Here is a 26,760-nt window from a genome sequence, read left to right on the forward strand (position 1 = left end):
TACCCAACCTGACTTGCCCAAAATTATCTAAATATGCTCTAATTGTTACTTTAGAGAGACCACTTTCCAGGGTGAAAAGACTCTGTGTAACCTTCCTATTTTCACGTTGGTTTTGGGGGCAAAACTGGAAAACTCCGTCTCTTCCATAAGACAGAAAAGCTGTTGATACAACACTGTTTACTTTCAGTGTGGGGTGTCTTGGTACAACATACTCGTAAAACAGTTTGATATTAACATACGCCTGTCACAAAAGACTTGATTCATACAAATCTGGTTTATTTTTAAAAAGCAGGAAATTCTATCATACCCATTACTGTTGCTATTCCATTGAAGAACGGGAAATATAACAACAGTGATGAGGGAAGAGACGGGAAAAATCTCTCCCTACTTGGAAGCTCTTGTAAAAAGAGAGAAAAAACCCGCGAGTGTCCTGTATAGTGCCGCAGAATCCATGGGAGAGAAAGGGGAAAATAGGCGAGTAACCCTGCCTGCATCAGAGAGAGCCCAGGGACTGCCCATCCCAGCACAGATGGATTCAGCAGATTAAGGGAGGCTGTAATTGCATAAACTCAGGGTCTTTTTACGGGGATTACAATGCTGAGAAGTTCCGCAGTCTTTTCCATCACATTTTGGGATAGAGGAAATTTAAACAAAAACCAACATGATGAAATTGTGAAGGAAAAAAAAAAGGCAGCTTTTTTTGGAAGGTAGAAGCATTTAAAAAGTTAAAGGTGACGACTGAGATTATATGCAATATACAAATAGCATTATTTTAATTCTGGAACTACTGTATGGTTTTGTTTCGGCCTTTTTTTTCCCAGTGGTCTCTACTGGTCTGTGATTGTTTTGAGACAGCTCAGGGGATTACGAGACAAGCACAACTTACATGGTAACCATTATACCATCCTGCACTTCTGTATAGATTCCAGTATTACACAGGCATGCCAGTTGTGTATTACTGGGGAAATCCATAAAACCACAATTTTTAAACCAGTGTAGAGTGTAAATATTACTTCCACTTTACAGGCTAAAGATGGGGGGGGAATAAAGCAGGATCTCCACAGGGGCTCACCCCTAAACTCAGTGTTAAAGCGCTGGGTCCCCCAGCAACTCCAGGTCACTGGAATGCAGACTAAGCCTAAAATCCATGAAGAAATTTGAGAGATCCAGAATCAGAAACACAAGCAGTCTGATCCCCATGCTCTGCTTCAGCCACCAACTCATTCTTCCCACCCACTAATGGCCATGACCGACTTCACACCCTTCACACCTTTCTGTAAACCTAGTTATCACGTAACTGTATATGGAGTAAGTGGTGAAATGTCCAGAATTCTATCGGACCCTGGAAAACTCAGCTGAACTACATTAAAATTTGTCTTTCTTCCAATAATTTTATGTATCTGTCAATCCACAATGAACAACGCTATCTTTAAAACCATGAGAGCCTCATGCACCTCCTTTTTGCAATTATGATTTAAGCTATTGTGGGAAATGCATGGAAGCACAACTGTCAGAAAGCGATTCCCGACTTTGTTTCCTGACAGAGAAATCTTCCCTTTCTTTACGGTTTACAGCTCAGGAGTCAGAATCATTCAGGATATCAACATTAGATCTACGAAGCTTACGGGTCATCATACTTCTCCAAGAGAGAAGTTTAAAGTCACTTTCCACAGGCACCATTTACTACTGTGATATCTGGTAGAGAGTAAGAGACTGTTTTCTTAAATAGTTTTGGCATATACTCATGCAACCAAAATGCTGTTCAATCAGATTTTCCTCTCACTGAATAAATATTTTAACATTTTCAATTTGTTTTTGCAATGTTCATTGGACAATTATCTGCCTTACTGCATAAATATGCAACCAGGCAATTTTCTCCTGTTTATTGGATTTATTTCTGTTCAAATGTAGGAAGGAACTCTTTGAGCGTCCACTTTTATCATGCCTTTTCCTACAGAAAGACACACAGCCACACACAGTCCTGCTGCTCTTGTTCCTGCTCACTTTGATCCTGTTTCAACCACAAACAGAAGAACTGAGGCAACCTAACTCCGTACTCTTGGAGAGCTGCAGTGTCTCGCTAACGGAAAGAGACTTCTTTGTCTTTCTACGGATCATCTGTCCTATATTAAAACAAAAGCAGCCTCACATGCAAGCTATTCACTGAGAAAAGGCAGAAAAAGACACGTATAATCTCATTAAAATGACACCGAATAACAAAGCAAATAACAGGTATGTAATTTCTCAGGTCAGTTGCACTGCACAAGAGCAAACAGAAACTCTCCATAATTCTCAACTTGTTAAAGTTAAAATTAAGTTTAGTTGGGTTTAACAAACTCATTGATAAACCCTGCAGTCCGTGAGTGATTTCTACTTTTTATTATGGACAAAAGTTGTTTTTAGTAATAAGCATGCCAACTGTAGGCATGCCCCTTTGAAATGTGAAATGTTTTCATGATTAGAAATGCTTGTTTATTGCATAAAATCCATAACATTAAATTAAATATATGGCAATGTTTGAAAGTCAGGGATGAAAAATTCCCATGGCGTGAAAAAAAATAATGAGAAATCACATTTTTGGGGACAGATACTCACTGAACTCACATATTCGACAATATGCTAGTTCTCATTGTAATGAAATAAAAACAAAACAACAAAGGTTGATGGAAGTGTCCTCAATTCAGAGATATGATAGTGGGAAGACTAGTGCCTTGATCTAAAATTCACTGAAGCCAAACAAGCACCAATATTCAACTTCAGCCTGATTCTGGATCAAGGTGCTAGGTCTTTTTAATGAAGCAAATGGACCTATGAATGGAGTATGAAAGCCTAAACAGAGAATAAAATAATTGAAAGAGCTCGCTTTTACATATTTTATGCACATACACATACCCACAAAACACAGGCTATAATTCCAGTTTACATCAATTTTATTATTGCAGCATAGCAAAAAGCTCTTCTTCAGTTAAAAAAGGAAAAAGACATGTAGTGTCTACTACAAAGATATACACAGTATTGAAATTATGACTGTACTGTAAAGCACCACTGCAAGTAAAACAACAAATCAGAGTATGTAACACAGACTATGAACTAAAAAAGAATAATTTAAAAAAATATAGTTTCTACTATCCCCAAAAGTTCTTTCTGAATAGTGGGCATGGTGTTTAGATACGACTCGCAAATGACCGGAATCCCATTTAACACTGAACGACACGGTTACTACCCGTGGCAGCCTGTACTGTATGGGTGTGCCAGTTGCGTATTACCAAGGCAAACCATAGAATAAAAACGTACCAAACGTCCCCTGGCTTTTCCTTGGCTAAAAAATCACACCACCACTCCTTTCCAGTCTTTAGCAATATTAATCGGTTAATAATCTACAAGGCACATCAGTGGTTTTGTGGGATATCAGTATTCTTTTCTACTAGGGCTTCCTTATAATTGGCAATAGTATTTCACAACAACCTCTTTTGCAAGAACTGGGAACTATATCTTGAGTTACAAAACAATAAAAGAGCATCAGGGACACTGTATCTGAACGACATAGCTCTAGGCAGAATTTAGCAGGGCTTCACTCAATTTCATTCATCAATGTGGTAACACAGGTACACTTGAGCACAAAATACACAGAAAGCGGTCATTACACAGAGACCAGTTTCTTTTCTTTTCTTTCTAAGGCTATTGTATGAAGGGGAAGAAGCAAAGGGGACAATAAAAAAGAAAGGAACACTAAGTGGGTTACACCTAGCACAAGTCAACCTTCTTTTCATAGAACACTTACGATTTCTCCTCTGTCTTCACTCTCCTTTAAAAGTATATATAGCAATCTACAATGCTTTAAATGCTTTCAAATAGTGGTTGCTTCATAGAACAAGGGTAAAAAACAAACAGAAATTAAACATGAACTACCAAAGGGGAGATGTTTAGAACGGCTGTACTTTCAGCATGCCTCGCTGTGCCAGCCCAGGGCGAGCGGGGCCGTGTCTGCGCTTACCTGCTTCTGACAGGTCCCGCAGGGAGCTGCTCAGCGCACTGCGCTTCAGCCCCTCGCCGCTGGCGTAGCTGTCGTCCAGGCACGCGCGGTTCAGCGTCCCATTGCCGGAATCCTTTTTCAAACTGGAGCACTGAGACATGCTGGGACGCACCACTCCCTTCTGCTTCTCTAGCTCAGCTGAAATAAAGAGAAGCGACTTGCAATTCATATTTCTTGAGATGGTAAGATCACAATTTCTGTATGTGGTCTCCTATTGTTGTAAATAATATATAAGAGTTCATTTTGATGCTGTTAAATGCCAGAAAGGAACTTCAACCTTGTACTAACAGCTTTACACTACAATATAAAGGATGAAACAGAAGACAAAATTCAAGGTTTAGACGCTCATGTAACTTCCAGCAAAATACATCAGTTTGTACTATGGCGACCTAATAGAGAGAATACAGGAATATGAACACAGAAATGAAGAAGAAACTTATTTGAACAGCCACCACTGAGAATTTGAGAGTAATGTAAATGATCCCTAAAATTCTTACTGGAATTTATACTACAAATTACTTTGGCCATCGCTATTTGCGGTTTGTCCAGGCTAAACTGTCACTGCAGTTATACTGCAGTAAATAATAGTCAATGAACTTGGCTGGGCCTTCAGACATCACTGTTTTTTTCCTCTTTCTAGAATCAAAGCCATGAAAAAAACTCACATTATTTTGAACTTTTAAAAGTTCTAATAGGTTATACACATCTTCAAGATTTTCTTACTTTGATTAGCTTGAAAATGCTCTACTATATGTACCTTTGTACTTACACTCTATTCTGTGCTTTTCCATTTCTTGAACCTCTGCAATGGATTCCCTCAAATCATCTGTAAACTTCTTCCTGTCCTGAGGATTTGGTGCATTGAAATTTATTAGCACTTTGATATCTGCTCCTGGAACAGCTGACGTGAGCCGGATACCATTGGGATAATCTAGAAGAAAGAGTCAAGAAAAACTAAGCTCTGGTTATTCCAATTACTTCTCTTTTTATAAAACAAAACCCCTCACCCACAACTGAAGGCCTTTTACTAATATTACCATATTCCCCATATAGGAAACAAACTCAGCAAAATAAAAGTCTACAGGCACAGAATTTTTTCATGGAGCAGATCCCCATGCCCCTTACTCAATTGTGATCACAGTTTTGCTAAGTAAAGACTACTTGAATACATTTGAAGTACTAGAAACTGCCTTATACATGTAATTTTATGTTTGCAGGAAGACAAACACATTAGCATGTACAGCTTCTAGTATTTCCTATTAGGTTGTGTTCCCTAGAAATCCTACTTTCATTTTTTCTTTGTAAAAAGGCAAAATTATCTGTTAAATTATACACTGAGGAATTAAAATGGGTGGGTTTGGTGTGGTTTTTTTTCCTCTTTGGCCCATATTATGGGCATCTGCACAACAAGAGGCAGATTTTTCAGCAGAATGTCTTGGCCTCTTTTCTAGCTGCACATCTGAGAATGGAAATTTTAACAAACTGGTCAAGAATATCTCCTGGTTGAGAAAAAAGGTTCGTTTACAGAAAGATAGCTTATAATGAAGATATGTTCTGATGTAGAAGACAGAATCAGCCTTCGCTTGAAGCACGGACCTGTAGAAATGGGGTGTCAAAACCCCTCAAAACACGCATTTGAATTCATTATATTTTCTTTTACTCAACTGCCTGACCTTACTGGTTTGCTAAAGCTCTCAAATATTTACTTCAGTGTTCAACCTGAAGTTCCAGTGCTCCCATGTTCTAAAACTCTGTTTCCTCACGGAGCAGATGATGTAACGCAGTCTTCTCCTCAAAGTCATTAGGTTTCAAAACCATACAGACTTAAACCAGTGAGAAATAAATGCCAATGCTATGTATTTTCAAAGGCTACCTTCATTTCCAAACCAGAGTTGCAACTAAAAAGTGAAGCAAGTCCATTTACCTTTCTCAGGTAGAAAAAGGTGCCAACTACTGCAAGATTTTGACTGAAAATGTAAAATACACTTCCCTTATGGTCTTTTTATTTACTAGAGATACATGACATTACTTTCCCTTTTGGAGCTCATCCATCCCTCAGTGTAATTTACTTCTGTCGTTAGAAGTCAATTCTTCTATAACCGATGTGACTGTTTTGTTCAACCTCACCAGCAGTCAGACCAATCTTTTTGTTGCTTCTGCTTTAGTGACACTCAATGTTATTCACTGGAAAGCAGCTGATTGTGACAGCTGCTGCACACAGAAGTACTGAATGGCGTGATGGCTCTGCCCAAAATCCCCCGGAGCTTGCTGGGGACAGGGGAAACCAAAAATAGGAATTTTACAAACCTAAGAGGAAGAATATTTCTCTTTCCCAATTGGAAAACGCTGTGTTCCACCTGACAGGCACTGATATTAGAAATACAACCAGCTCACCACAGTGAATTCACCTCAGGAGCCCAACTAGGTCTGCACAAGTGTCTCAGTTAAAATGCCTCCAGTTCACTGGGAGAAATCCAACCTTTTGCTCCTAGTTCCTCTATAGATATTTTTATGTCTACTTGAATAGTGTTTCTACTTAGCACGCTTATGTGATTTTTATTCTTTAAAAATGTATTTAACTTGACATCAGAGGAATTACATATTCTTGTATTTTTAGTAGAATCCAGAATAGAAATATTTGGCTTTCATCTCTAAAAATGAATTTTATATCTTATACTGTGTGCGCAAGAAAATGAATGTGTACGCCTATAAATAATCTGTAGGATACATCACTGCTGTAAGCTCCGCAAAATCCTCCCTTTTGAAACCTCCGGATGCTTTGACTCAGTAGCAGCGACTGCTTGTGAGTGAGCTGAGCATTGGAGCACATTCTCAAGGACAAGCAAACACTGAGAACTTTCCACAACAGGAAAGCACAGAAACTACTGAATGTCACACTGACCTGTAACCAATTTATCTTGAAGGTCAAGGTTTGGTTCCCAAACCATTAAGCCAGGTCAACCAGACTGTCTCCCTCTGTGCCACACAACCAGCTGTGCTCGCCTATGGTATTTCTGATGCAGTCTCTGGGCTTAAAATTCACATGAGCATTAGCAAACTATTTTATTTTGTTGGGTTGTTGTCTGTTAAGATTAAGCTTGACAAGCATTAAAGATAAAAAGAATACTGGATTGATGTAGATGACAATTGACACAAACAAAAGGTGTAGGAAAATACGAACTTTAACCCAGACTCTCTGCTTTGTATTTATAATTGAATGAGTATATGTTACCTAGGCACAAAGTTATATATAAATCAGAAAAATAAATAGGGGTTTGAATTACACACATCAATATAAGAGTAATTATTATCACACATTCAGTTCCAGCTAACTGAGAGATAGCGATCACAGAATCACAGAATCGACTGGGTTGGAAGAGACCTCAGAAATCATCAAGTCCAACCCTCGGTCCAACTCCAGTCCATTTACTGGATCATGGCACTAAGTGCCATGTCCAATTTCAGTTTAAAAACCTCCAGGGACGGTGAGTCCAGCACCTCCCTGGGCAGCCATTCCAATGCCTGACCACTCTCTCTGCAAAGAATTGCTTTCTAATATCCAGCCTAAATTTCCCCTGGCAGAGTTGAAGCCCATGCCCCCTTGTCCTATTGCTGACTGCTTGGGAGAAGAGACCAATCCCCACCTGGCTAGAACTTCCCTTCAGGTAGTTCTAGAGAGTGCTGAGCTCACCTCTAAGCCTCCTCTTCTCCAGACTGAACAAGCCCATCTCCCTCAGCCTCTCCCCATAGGTCTTGTGTTCAAGTCCCTTCACCAGTCTTGTTGCTCTTCTCTGGACTCGCTCCAGCACTTCAATCTCTTTCCTGAACTGAGGGGCCCAGAACTGAACACAATACTCCAGGTGTGGCCTCACCAATGCAGAGTACAGGGGAAGGATCACTTTCTCTGACCACACTATTTTTGATACAGGACAGGATATCATTGGCCTTCTTGGCCACCTGGGCACACTGTTGGCTCATGTTGAGCTTCCTGTCAATTAGTACCCCCAGGTCCCTTTCTGCCTGACTGCTCTCCAGCCACTCTGTGCCCAGCCTGGAGTGCTGCAGGGGGTTGTTGTGGCCAAAGTGCAGGACCCGGCACTTGGCCTTGTTGAACTTCATCCCACCGGAATCAGCCCATTTTTTCAGTCTATCCAGATCCCTCTGCAGAGCCCTCCTGCCTTCCAGGCATGTTTGTTTCTTTACAAACATTCTGTTCTTTGACAGCATTCACAAACAACACATTTGGCTCGATTTGGCTTCTAACTACAACCAAAAAAGTCTAACAGCAGTCTTGCTGTTTCAACCATCTTGTCTTAAACTTGAGGGCTAAGTTGTTCCTCAGTTCGGAAAGAAGTCCTGTCCATCCCTTCCACTCACACAAGTTCTTATTTCATTTTATTTATAAATAAAATGGTCATCTAGAAAGAGAGGAAAGACTTACACTGGTTCTCAAAAAGAAGAACTTGCATTCCATAGAGGGAGAAGGACTGTCGAAAACTGTACGTGACTGAGTTCTTCTTCTTTTGAAAAATCTTGGTCACCTGAAAGTTACCAAATAAATAAAGTTAAATATCCCTTTTACCATATGTACTTGCGGAAAATTATTGTTCTTAAGAATTAGCATACGAGGAAACATTTTATGCCAAAGAAAGCTACGATCTGCCAGAAAAGATGAACTTGTAATTTTTTTTTTAAGCAACTGATATATTTAACCTACTACTACTGAAGAAACAAAGCTGGCTTCAAAACATCAGTATCTCTTAACCAGAAGGTTCAATATTTTATCTAGCTACGAAGCCTTTATGTTCTCCGCTCTCCAGAACTCTAATTCTTGACATTCCAGAAAGAAAAAAAACCTGCATCAATCTAAAATACAATTACTGTACAGACGGAGAAATCTTATTTACTGACTTTGTTATTATTGTTGTTTCATTGTGTATGTGCTACCAAAACGTAAATATGTTTAAACTGCCCTTTTTTAACAAACTGAGCTGCTCCCACACTTTCCTTCCCCCTTTTTCCTTGCGCTCTGACCGCGGGCAGGACGTGCCCATGGAGCCCTCCCCACAATGTTCATTCTCAGCCCTCACTCTTCTGTGCTGCGGGACCTGCCAAGTTGAGGCATCGCTCTCAATCAAAGCTCGGCAGCTGTGCAAACCTTTCCTTTTTGCTACAATTGAAGTAACATCCTGCTGCTTCCCATTACTTTGGAGGTTCTCCTCAACTGTGAACGCAACCTTTCTTTGGTTTTACCAGAACTGACAACTTGGGTCTGTATTACTCCCCAAATGGTTTGATGAAACCACCGAGATCTGAGTAAGTAATAAAAATAACAGAAAAACTTGCTGCCTGAAGATGACGATGTTCCATCACTTTATACCTGAGCTCACATTTACAACTAGGAGCTTATACTCACAATCACAAAGATTAATTTTTTTAATTTGCTTCCTGGTTTTAAGGTCTGAAGATACGTAAAAATTACATACAATAAAAATGTGCATCTGAAGCGTGCCTTTTTTGTAAAAAAGCATGAAATATTTAGTTTAGTTCTTAGTTCTCAAGTAATGACCAAATACAACGCATTTTCCTATTTTTAAGAGTAAATTGACCAAGTAATTGCAACAGGTTTGTATGTCAGTTTTTCAAAAGATTGGCTCAAGTCAAATGCGCACTACGTTAAAGTCAACTGTCAAATGTATTTCAACATATCTTATTCCTAATTCAATTAATAAACATGTCTGGTTCATATAACGTGGACAATACAAAGTGGTATTTTTGTTTTTCCACAAGTAACTTGAATTCATTATTCATAGAATAAAGAATGTCTCCAAATATCCATTAGGAAAATGGGTAAACTGGAGGTACTTTTTGTTCTTTACAGTAAAAGCTATTACACCAAATTACTTTCTTATGCTAGAGTGTAGAAATCAAGAAAAGGTTTCAGTTTAAAAGCAAATTATATATAATGAAGAAAATTTAAATCCGAATCATCCCAAGATTGTTGAAGCACAGAGAGTAACAGGTAATAGGTATTTATTTTTAGGAATGCTCATGCACTTGGTTGCCACTGATTTAAACAGAGATAGGCAGTCTATCCACCTGGAAGTACCTACCACAAGAAGATCATTAAATAAAAATATTTCTCGCTGGTGCAATCCGAGCTTCTGAGGTTTATTTGGATCTGGAACTTCGAACAGCCTACAGTAGCAAACAAGCCTCCGGTGGGGCAGAGAGAGGACCTATGATCATACAAAAGTTCTTGATGAATATAACAATATTTAGCCACGAAAGAGCATCTTTCATATCCAGAGTCTTTTTTTGAATACTTCAAATATTTTTACCTCTAAGCCCATTAGGATTTTTCATCAAAGGACCAACAATAAGAAAATATTTATATGGCACAACCCTGCCTGACATTCAAACTTCATCAAAATTCTGCTAGAAAATATTCACTACCAGCTTGCCTTCCTGTACATGGGTGCCAATGAAAGTTTTACTGGGGATCCATCATCTTTGCCAAGTCTTGGGAAACGGGAGAGGTGCCTGAGGACTGGAGGAAAGCAAATGTCACTCCAGTCTTCAAAAAGGGCAAGAAGGAGGACCCAGGTGAGGGTGCCAGAGCCTGGCCCAGGCTGCCCAGGCAGGTTGTGGAGTCTCCTTCTCTGCAGACATTCAAACCCGCCTGGACACCTTCCTGTGGAACCTCAGCTGGGTGTTCCTGCTCTGGTGGTGGGATTGCACTGGATGAGCTTTTCAGGTCCCTTCTAATCCCTGACATTCTGGGATTCTGTGATTCTGTGATAGAGTTTTACTTTGTGAAACAATAAAACCTTGAAAGAACTTAAGATAAAGCAAGGAGGAGCTCAAAGCAAAAGATATTTGCTTTCCTGAGCATTTTCACATATCTTTACTAGAAGAAAGGATGCAAAGTGACTTTAGCTTTTGTGAGGATGAATACACTGATGTTGTAGATTATGTTTTGTCAGCCACTGAGTTAATGCAATCTGATCATTCTCCGACACCAAGGAAATGGTGGCATTGGAAAAAGTAAACGTATTTTCAGGCTGGCTGATTTTCTCATGCCAGCAAGAAAACCAAGAATAATTTTCCATTTTCTGATTTGAAATGTCTGCTGAAGCTGCTCTTTCCAACTCAGTGAGGCTTCCTTTCTTTCAAATACAAACGATGAGATCTTGTCAACAGTATTAAAAGAAAACCTTTAGACTTTAAAGATTGGAAGCAGAGAATATTCTTTGTTAACTAGACATATTTCACTTATGTATTACATTTATTTATGATTCCTGATTCTGCATGAGAATTCTAAGATTCACTAGGCAGAGTAAAACAGTCAAAGACTCTCAATGCTGCTTCTCTCTCTGCAGGAGACAGGGTGGGCGAAGGAAAAAAAAAGAAGGAAAAAGAGGGGAAAAGAGTTTTGGATTCACCATCTGCCCTTGTTCCTGGTTGATTATCAAGTCATTTGGTGAGATTCCAGTTTCTCCCCAAAATCCAATGATGACTCCACTAATAACAGATAAAATGCTAATACCATTTATCGATAGCACTAGCTTAATTACCTTCCCTCAGCTTGCAAGGAGAAGGTATTTAAGACAAAATCTGAGATGTTCTAAAGGAGCCAGAGTGTTGAAGAATGCTGGAGAAATCTCTGGTTTCTATTTTCAGGTAACTGAACCGCTTCCATGGGCTCTCGGTGGACAGCGGCAGGAGTAAGTGGGGTGTGTTCTCATTCCCTCCTACCTCCAGTTTCCCCAGCAGTCGGAGGTTTGCTCCAGCGAGACCACAACCCCCACGGGCAGTCACGCTGAACTTGCAAACAAGCCCAGTGAGCTCTGGTGGTGGAACTGAACTCCAGACCGTGCTTTGGCTCAGAGCAACACATGAGCCGCTCCGATTGCCTCCCACCGTATTTCAGAAAGGTCACATCTTTCCGTTTGCTTTTGCAGTCCAGTGGCACGGCTAGACATGCAGTCAGGAAACAACACCACGTACTTCACTTTGCAATATGAAGCCAGTTTTGCATGATTTTAATTGTTTACACAGAAAGACCAAGAAATAGCAGACTGAAAAACCAAACGAAAGTTTGAATTTCCTTCTCTGGTTTGTCACAAGTAAGATGCTAAAGCACAGTGCAGTTAGAATTGAGAAAAAAATGATTAGGGTCAAATCTGTATAAGGTAATCAGATTTCAGCGCACTATGGGCGCTCCTTTGCTATGGGGTCATTTCTTTGTTCAAAACTACTAGCAATAATACTATCATGAAATTAAAGTGGAATATTGCATTCGAAGAATAGCTTTAGGATTATTTTTGTATACGCCAATAGCTTCAATCTGTAATCAGTATTTTCTATGTTCATCTAACTTATGGAAGAGAACTGTTAAATTAACTGGCAATATCTTTCTAGATTCAACACTGAATGGATCAGAAAGAACAAACACACCAGGGCTCAGCTGGAAGGGCGAGGTGCAACTGTAATTTTACTTATTTGTTTATTCTTCACTGGCTAATTTCTATAGTGATAGTAACATTTGTAATGCATACAGAGTGCATTTAAAAAAGGTCTAGAAAACTCTCAGCAATAAATTAAGCAGTCTCTGGGAAATATATTTTTAAGAAAACCCTAATACTTTGGAGAGTTACTACTGAAACAATAGGAAAATTTTGCTTGAAACAAGCCAAATATTTTTAAATATTAAAATGTAACAGAATACATTCTTGCCAGTCTAAGAAAATGCTGCCAGTTAAAATGACTATAAATTTTGAAGGAGTACGAGAGAAATACCTACACAACCAAGTCCATGATGCAGAGATCCAATCTACAGTAGAAAGACACATACAAGTTCGTTAAACTTCAGAGAAACACAGTACTTTATCATAGCAAGTAAATACGGCACGGTCTTACTATGGCTAAATGCCTATAAAGTAAAAACAAATATTTCTATCAATAAAGACTGTTGGCTGTTTCCTATATTTTCTTTCACACAGTTAAAAAGTTCCTCAACAGAAGAATCCTTGAGCCTACAACTCCATTGAGGGCATTGTTTTCTTAATCCCATTTAATTTACAAGGTCGGGATTAGTTTTAGGATTTGAATTGCCACATGCGTGAATAAAAAAAGAATCATGAGAAAAAAATTGTCTCCCACAGAAGCCTCTATATAAACCTAAATCCTCAAACAATTACAGAAAATAAATTTCATATGAAAGCACAAGTGATACTGATTTTAGAATATTTATTTCCCTTCTCCTCAAAAATATGTAAAAGCTTTCATTAAGGAAATTTTGCTTTGTGGTCCCTCATTCTCTTCCCCTCTGCTCGCCACACTGAGGCTCGTCTGAGTCGACATTATAATTCAAAGCTCTTTAAAAGTAATAGGGAGAATCCTGAGATCCAGGCTCTTTTTCTTAATAAAAGATCCCCCCACCTATCAGTCCCTGCTGCAGTAAAGTTCCCCAGAGCTGATAAAAAACTGGTGTAGGACTTCAAAACCATGCAAGTCTAGGGGTTTTTTGGCTCTGTTTCGGGCTGCCTTGGGGACTACTAACATGAAGATTTCCAGAACATGACTCTAGGACTTGGATTCAAGAAGGCTGACAATCTATCGTCCCTCTCTACATTAGATACCACCATTAGCAGGTAAAATATCGGTCTTAATATCTCTGTGTTCGCTCAGCTCTAAAATGCTGTGGCCTCACTTTTCTCTCTCCTTTTCCAACATATGCTTTGAAGTTTAATTTATATTGCAAAGTATTTCAGGATTTTTCCCATAATAAAGCAAGAGGTATCTTTGGATGCTGAAACCCAGCACTGGAACCCCTGGGATCTGATTTCCAGGTGAGTTCTGAGCCAATGCAACACAATCTCCCCTTCCAAACACCAGTTCCCAGGGCCAGCTGCCATGCTGAAAACGATGCTGATGTCAGCAGAAATTCTCTATTAGTCCTGGAAATTATGGAGCCATAACTGATACTGTAAATGTTGAAATACAATTCTCTACAACATCACCTTAATAACACACTTCAATTCTTTTGAAACAAGCATGAGAACTGCCTACAATGCAGATATTTTGGTGTAATTTCAGAATTATAAAGCTTCACATACAGAAAAGAGTTTGACTCATATAATCACTGCACTGTGAATACTCCAGAACTAAAACCAACCTTATAGCAAATTATTATCTTGACAGTTTCTGCCTTTTGCCATTTATCAACCTATTTATACTTGTAAGCAACACACTTCTGTGTTGTTCTACACTGCACGTTCTGCTCCATCTCCTTAGTAACTGACAGGCAGTGCAAAGTGAACTTACAGGTTTCTTTCCTACTATGAGTTTTTCCACCTTCTGGACTTGGGATACATGATCCTCATTTGTCTTCAGTTCCCGTTTGCGGATTCGCTCATAAATCCCGATCAGCATTTCTCGTGGGATATCCTCACCATCGTCCACACCTGCAGAACAAAACAGTTTCTGGTCTCAGCCTGGCTCTCAATGATCTAACACACACTGTCACTGCTCAGCAAGGAGAGGAGGAAAACCCAGGCAATCTTGTTTCCTCTACTCACAGTAATGCCAATGCTGCCTACGACTGCTCATGTACTTGCTGATATTGTGCTGTTTCACAGCTTACTGCTCCCAAGACATTGATGGAAATCACGCACGTTTGGCTAATCTAAAACTTAGGCATAAAAAGGTTAATTTGCTATTTTTATTTTTTTTTTTTTAAGTGTCCTCTGGTATCAAAGCTCAAACAAGTTATAAATGCCTAAATAACCCTTTCGACACTAAAATCTCCATATGACCTCCTCCTAGCAGTATACCACTGAGAGAAAGCAGAACAACAATTCCATTTAGCCTCTGTCCCAATATTACTCAACACTGTTCATATGTCCTGGTTTTGTTAAAAACAAGTTTCTCTTTTAGTGAATTTTTGCCTGTCAGCTAAAGCCTTCATATTACCTGCATTTTCCTGGAGAACCAGATACATGTTTTGGTAAACACAGCAATGGAATGTGAAGTTATTGATAAGCATGGAGGGACATCTCGTGGGAGGGGCAACAAGAAACAGGTGACCAAGAAACTGACCAACTGTGTATAACGTTCCATTCATGTGAACACTTCATATAAAAGTGGGAGATCACAAGGATCTCATCCCTTTTTTCCCTTTGGCTTATGGCTGACATTAGGAGAGGACCTTGCTAGTTGTCCCTGTGAACCGAGGCCCAGTGACAGACTGAATCCAGCTCCAGTTGGCTGCAGAGTCCAGTCCAGGACTTCGGGTGCTGGTCCTGCAGTTGCTGAGACTTTCAAGATTGGTTTTGTATATTTTGTATTATTTTCTCTATTCTTATCCGTAGCATTAGTAAAACATTTTTAAGTTTTCCAACTCTCTTCTCTCTGTCCTTCTTTCCCTCCCCATCACCTGTGCTGAGTGGGAAGGGGGGAGAGGGAGGGGCAAAAGGTGAAAGCGGGGGAGGAGAAGGAGTTAACAATACATCTGCCAGGGTTTTATTGTCACCCCGCAATCAAAACCCTCAACATCATAAAATAATTTCCTACAAGAGAACCTTACGAACATCCAATAAAATTAATTTCACCAATATTTCCTGTATGATTTCAAAACCAATTAATTGACTTTGGAAAAACAAATCAACAAAATAGCCTAGTTACAGTATTATTGTTTAGCACTCCGTGATCATCATTGGCAGGTCACTATTCTAACAAATGCCACAGTGTTGTGAATGCTTGATCCTGAATTTTTAATAGCAGTGGAAGGAGTCCAATTTCAATAAGCGGCTTAAGCTGGATTTCCTGGGGACAGGGAGATACACGTCTATTTTTTAAACATGTTTTAAAGCAATAAACTCTTCTCTCCCATCCTGAAGCCAAAGTAGAGGATTTCGTCACACAGTGGGAAAACTTCTCACATTAAAAATACTGTGATAAAATATAGTTTATTTGCAACGAGAATCCAGCAAAACTCCCTCTATTTTGTTCCACACCAGCAAGTCTTCCGCAGCGCACCCTTTGCGACCCAGTCATTCGAAGTCACAGGCAAGGCAGCCTGTTAGAGAAATGCCTATAATAAGAAGAAACTGCTGGTATTTGGGCTGGAGCTCAGAGAGCATGTACTGAATTTAACACAACAAATATAACTCTAGTGTTATGCTAAGAAAGGAATATCAGGCCTTTTGTAACCACTATGGAATTTACGATAAAATCTCAACACTACCTTAAATTTTGCTAAGCTAAAATATCCGCTAAGCATAGATCATTCATTGCGGTCTTACAGAAATCTAAAGGAATAAAATCACCAGAGAGGACTTTCATTTTCAAGATCTGAAATTCCACGACACCACAAGTATTTTATTTTTACTAGTCCTAAAATGAAAGTATGACATGCACACACGAATACAAACTGTCATGCACCTGAGATGCGCCAATATATTTTCATACAATAAGCAACTTTATGCTATCTTCCTGCCATCAGCCCACTTTTAGGTAGCCAAGGGCTGTTTCCCAGTCCTCCAGCATGTGCTGGTGCTTGCAGTAGTGGGCCTGTTCTGCTACCATGCTGCTACAGCTATTGTTGGCAAAGGAGGAGACACTCTGCACTAAGTTGTGCTTATTTTGTGCTTAAAAGCAAGAAGAAGAGGAGGAGGAGGAGGAGAGGGTTGCAACACTGAGCAGGCAATTTTCCTGCCCTTTGCACAAACACACAGTAATGGAACGAGAGTAAAAGCTGCTTTTTCCCTATGGGCACAAACTATCTTAAAGAAAAAAAAGGGATGGGGATTTCAGCCTCATTGTCTTTCTCTACCATCTGAGTACTCTTCTGTGATGAAAGGTAAATGCTGTCTGGTCCATTCTTCCCTGATCCGGTATCTTCCTCCTCAGCTCCGCAGTGACTGCTCTTGTCAGGCAGAGCTGATACTTAATAGAAATCTGCTCTTTTTCAGCAGAAAGAACCAGCATAGAAAACTCTTGAGATACAGATTTGAAATAATAGCCATATTTTTTTGGCAGTCTAATTGTGTGGATACCCTGGCAAACAGTTTCTTGATTAGAAAATATGTCAACGAAGAAATCAAAATTAAATTTCTGTGCTATTTACTGTTTACCTTTCAGAAAGGTTTTGGAGTTGGGATTTTTTTTTCCGCACTGAGAATTTAAGTCTCTAGTTTATTTCTAAAAGTTCTCATCATGACATAGTGATTTCAGTCCCTCAACACATATACACACATGTGGATAAAAAGACCTGACTATACATGCATTCAAGAAAGACAAGATAAAAATGACAAAATACTATATGCTTAATTCTGTTTTAACTATTCCAGAAATAACTAAAGCCTGTAAAAATGCCAGTAGTTTTAAGTCAGGTGAAATCAGGATCAAGTGCTCTGGTATTTTGTGTTTTTCCCAGAAGAAACACAGTATCGCTCCAGCGACAGTTACAGGGCAGAGCTTTCATCCTTAGGGTTTGCTTACCCCTCAGATTCTTGACAAAATCTTCTAGCTTCATTTTGCGTTCTGGTTTCACGTTTGGGCTGTACATATCTGTGTTTAACAGTATGATGGCGAAAGCGAGAATGAAGATGGTATCAGGATTTCTAAACTGTCTCACAACACCCGGATTGCAGATACAGTATCGTTGGCTGTAAAAAAGCAAAGAGGGGAAGCTGTTAGAGCTATGAATTACTGTTCTAATTCCATCACATAAACCAACTGCTACATTCCAGGGGCTGAGCAAGCTATTATTTGTGTTCCATACACATATTTAGCTTTCCGTCCATGTATTTTCATAAGCCAGTCCTAGAATGTGGAAGGCTTCTACTACCACATAACTTCACTTCTTAGTACAGATTCTGAGTTACGATAACTTCAGTATTTCATTTTTTTCAGTGATGCCAGGTAAGAATACAGCATTGATTTTATTATTAATTATTAATAGCTGAGTGCCACGTGATTATTTGCATCTCATCCTGCCCTGGATAAAGTACATTTGTGTTAGTTTTAATAAGTTAATGCTTTTTATTCCACTATTGTTGAAATGCTTAAAGAAAGGCTGAGATCATAATACTCTGAAGTGTATATGGTCTTATAATTCTACTCATATAAGCTATTATATCCAAATACATTGAAAGAGACATTCAAAAATCCTTAAATAGCTTTGCAACTGATGCCAGAAAGAATTTTTAATTGAGAAACCTCACTATGTTAACACAAGATACATGAACAGCGCCAGCAAATAAAACCTCCTGTTTCAAACTTGGCAAAACCACCACAACCAACACTGTATGGAGCTCATGAGGACACTGGAAACATGCAGGGGAGTAAGTGGGACACACTTAATGTCCCCAGTCCTCCAGCTGGACTGTCAGACAACAGCAGGTTGCTGGTGACCAGAGCAATTCACTTCAGCATCATACCTGAAAGCTTCAATGAGCCGTTCGACTTTCTGGGCTTCTCCTTGAACACGGATATGAGCCTGAAATTTCCTGAGTGCTTCATCCAGCTCCATTGTTGAGAAGTCCATCTCATCCACAACACAGCTAGGAGAAAAACACATTGCCGTTGTGGCTTTTAATTTCTAACAACACAGTACCAAAGAGAAGACTTTGAGACCAAAAGAACGTTTCTATTTTCCATCTCTTGTAGAGATGAATGGAGGTTTTTTAACACTTTCAGCAGCAATTGCAATAATTGTAGGTAAGGTGCGAAGGAAAGATTGCAAATAATAGATCAATGAAAATGCGTACATGTAAGCAGGGCCTTTTATGTTTGTTAACAGAATAGCTGCTGAAAGGACAAATGTTTGACCAATGTAAGTGACATACCATTGTCAAGACTAATTCTTGGTTTCGTGCTTCCAGGCCAATCAATTATTAGAATTACTATAAAAATAATAAAAGCTTACACTGTTCAAAATATCACACCTAAAATAGCCAGCAGCAAGCACAATAATCTGTACCAAATGGTTGTGTTTAGGAATGTTCTTACATACTGTGAAAAAAAAATGATCTTGTATGGATACTCTCTTATGATTACTGTAATTCTCATTTCCCCATCATTCGCCATGTCTTTCAGTTAACATTTATGGAGAAATGATGACTTTCTTACTCTGAAAACACAGTGTTGATCAAAAAAAGGAACCGCTTGAATACATCAACAACGTGAACTATGCCATTCTAATACTTTGCTTAAAGACTACTTTTAAATCAGAAACTTTTAAGTTTCCGTTCTTTAAACTTGCCTTTAGTTTTTAAATGACCAGACGTGAATCATGACAAGTAACAGCACTGTAATGCAGAAACCACAGAAAGCCAGCACAAGCCAGTTTTAAAAGCCCTTCTTAAATGTATAGCTATATCATGATAAATCCGCTCACACTTTTCTTCTAGTACCGTTGTGGCTAACATAGATTAATACCAAAGCAACTTCTTCACTTCACCTTGAATATTTTCCCTGTTACGCAGAAGCACAAGGTAAGAAGCAGACAAGCTGTGCCTTTCTCACACCCTTTCCAATCCACACCTAAAAGCCTATTATCAGTTCTGCAATAATGTTCACAGTCTTCCCACCTATTGCGAGTTCTGTAACACTTTCAAAATCTCTTTTCTCCTTCGAAGGTGTAAAGCACATGTGCAGACAGGTTGGAGTCAAATGAAGGAATGAGAGCAATTAAGAACCCCCAGAAACTCACTGAGCAACAACATCATGGGAGGGGTCTTAATTTTTTCTGTGACCTATGGAGATAGCAGATACACCACCACGGTCAATATTCTTAACTGGAACCCGTACTTTCCTGCAATATTTCAAAATAGTAACCAAAACTTTTCCAGTGGCTATGTAATGAAAAAACCAGTTACTTTGGCTAGGTCTATACAGCAAAAGGAATCATGAAAGTAAGACCAGACATACTTGCTTAGCTTTTTTTTTAAACAACGGCTAATAAAATTATAACTGTTGATAATATCATGATCATAATGATAGAGAGAACATGATTAAATGGGCTGTAGTCAGTGCAGGAGAGCCCGAGTCCACACACCCTGTGGGTGAGAAAGCCCGTGCACATCCTCACTGCACCAGCCCATCTCCTGGGCAGGTCAGAGCAAGAAACTGCCGGGCTTCACCACTTCACCTGGAACTTCTCCCTGGGAACCAGCCCCTGCTCACCACCTCTCGACAAAACGCAGGCAAGAAGAGTGGAATTTGCTGGGTCATCGCAGCCAAACTGCTGGGATTCTCTACAGTACCATTTGCCTGTGCTCTTGTGCATAACTATGTAATGAACTGAAATGATGGAGTCCCGTACAGAGCAACACAACATCATACTCTCCCTCTATACGTTTAACAGTGTTCTTTATGATGGTTTGTTTTTTCTTTGAGTGACTGCACTTTTGTTTCCTAATGCAAAGTCAAGCCACTGTTGGTGGTCAGATCCTCAGCTACATCCCTATGACATCAAGCACTTTTTGGTCAGGCAGGGACAGAAATCTGAAGCTCACTGCAGTACAGCGGTGTTTTGGGAAGCACATCTGATGTCCGCAACGCCGGCTACGCCGGCCCCAGGCCACCCAAGCAGTGCCTTTATAGTCAGGCTACCACCATGTAGCAACTGCAGTAGACTCAGAATGCAGCTCTTGGTCAAAGATTTAGGCTATTCTCTTGAATGGTTTCTAAGCTCCGGTGAAAAGAAGATTTCAAATAGTTGAAATACTGTAATTTACAGAATCTGGTAAACCTGAACACAAATCAAAGTAAGTTACTTGAAATTAAATTGTGTGACAGAAGAAGGATCATCTTTTAAAATAGCTTTTCTACAGCCTGGAATTATTATCGGTTCAACAAAACCTATCTCCAATCTGTAAATGTGATATTTAACATGAAATGCTATTCTACTGTCTCTTTTTAAGAAAAAATACACTGTTCCTATTTGCAGCCAAGGTTCAGAACACTGTCAGGAGAACTGCACTGCATACAGGGTGTTCACTCCAAAGCTTAGGTGAAACAGTTTATTTAAGAACAGATTAATTTCAATAAAAGGATTGTTGTGGGGTTGTAGGTAGGTGATTATGACCCACTCTTAACAATCCACCTCATCGTGGATACAGCATCTGGCTTAGCAGAGACACACTTCTTACCCATATTCGACTAGTTTGTTTGAGACGGTAAGGGGAAACGATTTGTTCAAGATCAAAAAGTGAATAACGTAAGATTATAAATGATCTCATTCTGAACTTGTACAGTTTTCTTTTAAAGAATCAGAAAACATGCACTCTTTGGAAAGTCTTCACCTTAGTCTGACTCATAATTGCAAAATCCAGACGATCATTACAAGCAGCTGATGACGACTCATGCTGAACAGGGACTGCATCAAACACAAGCCCTATTCTATTACCGCGTACTGTAAGGCTGGCTGCCACCCGTCCCTGCGTGCTCGGCTACAGAGCCTCTCCCGCTGCTTTCTGCTGCGTGTCGGACCACACAAGGCACAGGAAAGAAAGAGAAGACATCTAAAAAAAGGTCTGTGGCATATGTACACATGCCATTAGCTGCATTAATACTGTGTTCAGGCTTGCAATTTGAGGCACATAAGTCCTGACAGCGTAACAGCAAGGCCAGGAACATGACCAACATCTTTGCAGTATGAAGCTGGTGAGAGCAGTCTATAAGAAATATGCACAGAAAATATAACGTGTTGGCAGACACTTTCTATCATGATACCATAATGTTAAAATTTTTGCGATGTATCAGTATTATGGTATCAACATTCAGTCCTCAAGTAAGCCCGCATCTATAGACCAATGCACATTTCAGGACACCTTTTCTTATTCTCCGGTTAAAACCTGTGGTCAGATTTTTTCCTAGTCTTCCTTAATGGGCAAGATGTGGGGTTTTTTTGCTTTCACTCTCAGTAGTTTTGTTAAACATCTAACTAAATTTTTTATACAATTCCTTAAAAAAACTGAACTAAGATGTATTCATGTTTACAGGTCATTATATCAGATACAAAAAAAAAGAGCACACCCCTAAGGAATACATGTTTTAAACGAACACCCTCTTAAAATAACTTATTTTTTGGTCTACTCTGTATATAAGGTTTAGAACTTTACGGCCAAGCTGCTAAAAGTCTAATTTTTTGCTTTGAATTTCTTTGTTTTTTTAAAACAGTTTTTGTTTTTCTGATCTTTTGGAAAAGAACAGTTTGTATAGATCTTGTCAGCATATGCCTGCACACGCTGCAATCCCTGTTTATCTAACATCTGAGCCATTTGGCTGCACTAATTATTTTCATGTTCTGCTACTGATGAAGCCTTATGTTGCATATAATATTATTTTGTTTCATTCAGTAAATTATTAGTGAGCCCAAGGAAGGAAAAAGTCTTTGAAATAGCATCCTTTAACACCAATAAAATTAAAACATAAATTTAGTGTAAATGTACATGAATATAGGGAATATAAATCCTTTTAAGTACCTTGCTGGATCAGAACAAAAACAGTAACTTAGCTGGAAAGCAAAGAAATAAATATTTGCTCATGTGCATGTTTTCTTTCTTAACCCTTAGTCTGGTTTCGCCCTCCTTCGGAAGAAGAGGCAGAGACAGGCACAAAACATTCAGAGACCATTCTGGCCTCTAGCTCGATGAAGCGGCTTACTGGCACATTCAAATGCGCTGACCTCCTCCCCACACACAATACTCACTCTAATACATCCCGGTTGAACTGTTTTTGCCGATTTCCCAAAAATTCTCCAATCATCTGTCTGCTGAGACCTTTCCTCTGCAGGAGAAAGTGGGCGACGCCGACTGGAGTGTCCGGCACAAAACCTCGCTCAATCAGGTACTGGACTCCTTTCTCAGGTTTTCTAAGGAGAAATGAAAAAGCAACATTATTAATTTTCTTCCATTGGACCTGAAGGCATCTGATTAAAATTCTATGACAATTTTACCAACACTTTTGACTAATGTACTACTAGTATGGGCTAGTGTAGTTTCAGGAGAAATGTAGCTCTCCCGTAGAACATACCATTAATAGCTTACTAGCTTTGAAACACAGCTTTGCATGTTATTACACATTTCCCTGCTCCATAACCCTTCCCAGAGAAGCTTTATATGCAAACAGCTTCAGGCATGAAAGTCAAAACACTTGTCAATGCAAAAGACAAACCCAACATCAGCTACTAAATGCTCCTGTTGTTGGGAGAGATGGACCTTCCAGAAACTGAGCTGAAAACTGCTGACAAACAAGAAACAAAGAACAGCTCTGACCTCCCACTCCCCTGCTGGCAAAAGTTAACCTTAAAGCCAACCTTACAGAACAAAAACATCTGGAGAGGTAGAACTTGCAAGCTGAGAATCCAAAAAATAACGGGGAAAAAAGAAAAGCCTGTCATGCAGAAAAAAGCAATTAATAATAGTGGAGCTCCCATCTAATTTAATTGTTTTTTTCTTGTCTTTTAACACACCCATTGCCCCAGATTTCCCTCTTTCATAGTTTCTTGAATATTTTACATCTCTTTATATATCACCACCAGATTTAGTTGTAACTATTTTCCAATCTCCAAACAAAGTAAGCTGAAGCTACTAATTTTAATGAAGAAGCATATGTTGAGGAGGAGGCCTGGGGATGGGATTGATTTCTGGCAACAAAATGCACTTCTTATAAAGGCAAATGCTGCTTATGTTTTGAAGTGATGTAAAATTCCTCTCACAGCACATATTGTGCACTGTGTCTTCCAGCAGTGTGATACCACAAACAATCATTATTTCTTTTAAAGATATTAAAGGGATATCTTCACAGAACCAGTAATTCATCATCTTTATTTTGTAAGGAATGGTAATATAATGTCCACCTGTCCGAGTGAACAGTTTGCAGTATGCTGGATGACCTGAAAGATATGTCCTTTCAGGTAAGCAAAGCACTTTCAGAGGACAAGGTGACCATACTATTTTTGTAAAAGGTTCATCATACAACCATAACTCCTCCTCAGGGTTTTTAATTGCAAATAACATCACTAAATACATCACCATTCAGTTGCCCTGTTCTTTTACATGACACTTAATACCCTATTAAGAACTAGACAGATCAAAGGAATATATTATATAATTTAATCAAAAGGGAGTTCTCAAACCTCAGTTTCTTGCATCAGGCTTTGTGGCTCTTTTCATCTTAAATAAGATTACACATATGGTCATCTTCTAAATACAATCTTGTAAAATGAATCTCCTTCAACACTCAAAAAGTACCCTTTTTCTTGTAAGTAATGTAACTGCTACGTTCGTATGCTTTTGAGTTGTACTTCAGAAGCCTTAATATTTCGGAATTTAAATTCAAAGCATCCAACAAAACCAGGAGCAGCTTTCTCACTCCCACTTTTCAGTGAGCTACATTTGTCTGTAAGGTTCAGAGCGGTCCAACCTCAGGAGATTCCCTCCCCAGTTCCTCCCCAACAGAAAACAAAGAACGTGGTCACAAAGTACAACTTGATCCAAAGATCTCCTTTACTTGACATACAGAAAAAGCTGGATTGTTGCTTACTGTACTAAACCACAACTTGACTTCTTATCACTCCCACGAGCCTGAACATTTAAAACCATCACAAAGGAGACACAATTTATTTTGCATCAGTTCCAAAGCAGTTGTACAATTTTACATAAGCCAGGGTCTGTTTCTTCACATAAGAAGCTCTGCTTCTGGTTTGGCAATATGAAATCAGATTATTCAGATAACTTTATGTAAGGCTCCAAAAGGAACTCAAAAACCCATTTGACAACATCCACTGGAAGCCAAAAGCTCTTTTCCCATTGATTCCTTCTTCATGCCGCAGTGAAGCAACAGGAAGTTCGGCAGTCTTTGTTTATTTGACAGTAGTCTAACTTGTAATAAAAGTTGTAACGTGGAAGCAATGTAAACTCTGAACTGTAATCACACGAAAATATTACCTGAAAACTCCAAGCTGTAAGAATGAAGACTACTCTTACTCTTATATTTATTTGATGTATCAAACTGTGGTAGCAGTGGCATAACCTTCAGAGTAACAACCGTAAGAGTCATTTCCACAGGGAAGAAACTTCTTTTCTCTTTTCCCTCCTCTCCTCCTCCTCTCCTCCTCCTCTCCTCCTCCTCTCCTCCTCCTCTCCTCCTCCTCTCCTCCTCCTCTCCTCCTCCTCTCCTCTCCTCCCCTCCCCTCCCCTCCCCTCCCCTCCCCTCCCCTCCCCTCCCCTCCCCTCCCCTCCCCTCCCCTCCCCTCCCCTCCCCTCCCCTCCCCTCCCCTCCCCTCGGTACAGAGATACCGCTGCTAATAAAGAACTCACTGGGGCTTCTCTAGGGAATTTCTAACGGGCATTGAGATGAGAACTGTAACTTTTAATTTGATCTTTCTTTGAAGGTTCTGACAGTCATCACTACAACAGGGATAGAGGATTTCTTAAGCAAGCATTAGGAGAACAATTGTTCTTCAAGACAGGAGCTATAGCTTCAGGTCATCTTTGAGTACCTTGCCCTGAGTAATGCCGGTCTATAGTGGAGTAATCTAACTGGCGGTGTAAAGGATGAGCAGCCAGGGGCGGCTGGTACCGCTCTGGAGTTGTCGGGTAGCACTCGCTGAGCAAGGTAGCCCACAATGTTTTCAGTTTTCCTATTAGCAAAGCAAAGTATTTGTTCGCAGGAGAACTGCAAAGGTTACATGTTATATAGGGAGGTGCACAAATACAGTTCTAAATAAAATTTGTTTTTGTGGCTAAATGTATTAAGTATCAGAGGAAGATAAAGGTTCTTATGCAATGGGTATCTCCCTAGTTCCCATTCAGCTCATAAACGCTAATTGTGGTTTCTGTTCTGGAAGGCTAGCTTGCCAACAATATCTCTTCATATTTCTGGTTTTGATGACCTGAAACCCTGAATTCGTTCAATATTCTTGATCAAGAAATCGAGTTTAACTTTATCAAACATCTTATTGGAAGAACAATCTCCCTTCTGTTTTTTTAATCACCCTGCAAGCTGGGGAGGCTGGGGGGTTTATTGCTCTGGTAAGCTTCCTCCCACCCCACACCAGCTGGGACATTAACTTATTCCACAGGAAAAGTACTTAACAGAAAACTGTGATTTTGTCAGAGCATTCTGAAGTGCCGTGAAATTTAACCTAAAGAGTGAAGCGAACAACACGTTAAGAGAAAACTGTACACAAGGGTGCCTTTCCTCTCTGTCTTTAAACAGAAGAAATATTTTCCCTATTTTTAAATCCGGACAAATTGAAATACTAGATGGGTTCATGACAATTTAAGTCATCCCCAATATCACAAATTTCAAATATTACTAAGTATGAAGGGTTTTCCTCTTCAATGCACAAGAGGACATGCAGGTTGTGGCGCTGACTACCAGCAAACTCCCAGCAATGCATTTGCTCCTTCCCAATGAAAGGCAAAACCCCCCCGGCAGCTGACAGGGCTCTGCCAGGGCAGCTTTTAGAAGCCAACAGGGAATCTACTGCTGGTAAAACCAGCTATTTTATATTGAACAAACTTTCTTTTTCACCAAACCCTAATGTTCCTAAAGTGGATGACTGGGTGCAGAAGGGAGTGGGGCATGAGAGGGCCATGGACATCTGACACAAGTTATCCTTGTTATCCTCGCAATGGAGCGCAGACCGTTTTGTACTCGCAACTAAGAGTCTTTTGTGATTAGGAAAATTCCCGGTGATGGTTTGT

The 26,760-nt window shown here is 39.6% G+C and overlaps 1 protein-coding gene across 11 annotated transcripts in view; it reads right to left on the reverse strand.

Annotated features, from left to right (window-relative positions):
• Positions 1–26,760, reverse strand: part of IQSEC1 (IQ motif and Sec7 domain ArfGEF 1) — a 318,301-nt gene that overhangs the window by 8,930 nt on the left and 282,611 nt on the right. For 10 of the 11 annotated variants that reach the window (XM_071812986.1, XM_071812988.1, XM_071812989.1 and 7 more), the window contains 9 exons: positions 22,758–22,919; positions 18,481–18,603; positions 17,540–17,706; positions 14,363–14,502; positions 12,840–12,869; positions 10,147–10,272; positions 8,475–8,574; positions 4,803–4,964; positions 3,995–4,171 (listed from right to left, as the gene is read on the reverse strand). In XM_071812986.1, coding sequence (XP_071669087.1) covers positions 3,995–4,171; positions 4,803–4,964; positions 8,475–8,574; positions 10,147–10,272; positions 12,840–12,869; positions 14,363–14,502; positions 17,540–17,706; positions 18,481–18,603; positions 22,758–22,919 — 1,187 coding nt within the window. The remainder of the gene's footprint in view (positions 1–3,994; positions 4,172–4,802; positions 4,965–8,474; positions 8,575–10,146; positions 10,273–12,839; positions 12,870–14,362; positions 14,503–17,539; positions 17,707–18,480; positions 18,604–22,757; positions 22,920–26,760) is intronic. The other variant, XM_071812987.1, reaches the window with a different exon arrangement.

This window comes from Patagioenas fasciata, chromosome 10, assembly GCF_037038585.1.
Source record: "Patagioenas fasciata isolate bPatFas1 chromosome 10, bPatFas1.hap1, whole genome shotgun sequence".
Classification (NCBI taxonomy): domain Eukaryota; kingdom Metazoa; phylum Chordata; class Aves; order Columbiformes; family Columbidae; genus Patagioenas; species Patagioenas fasciata.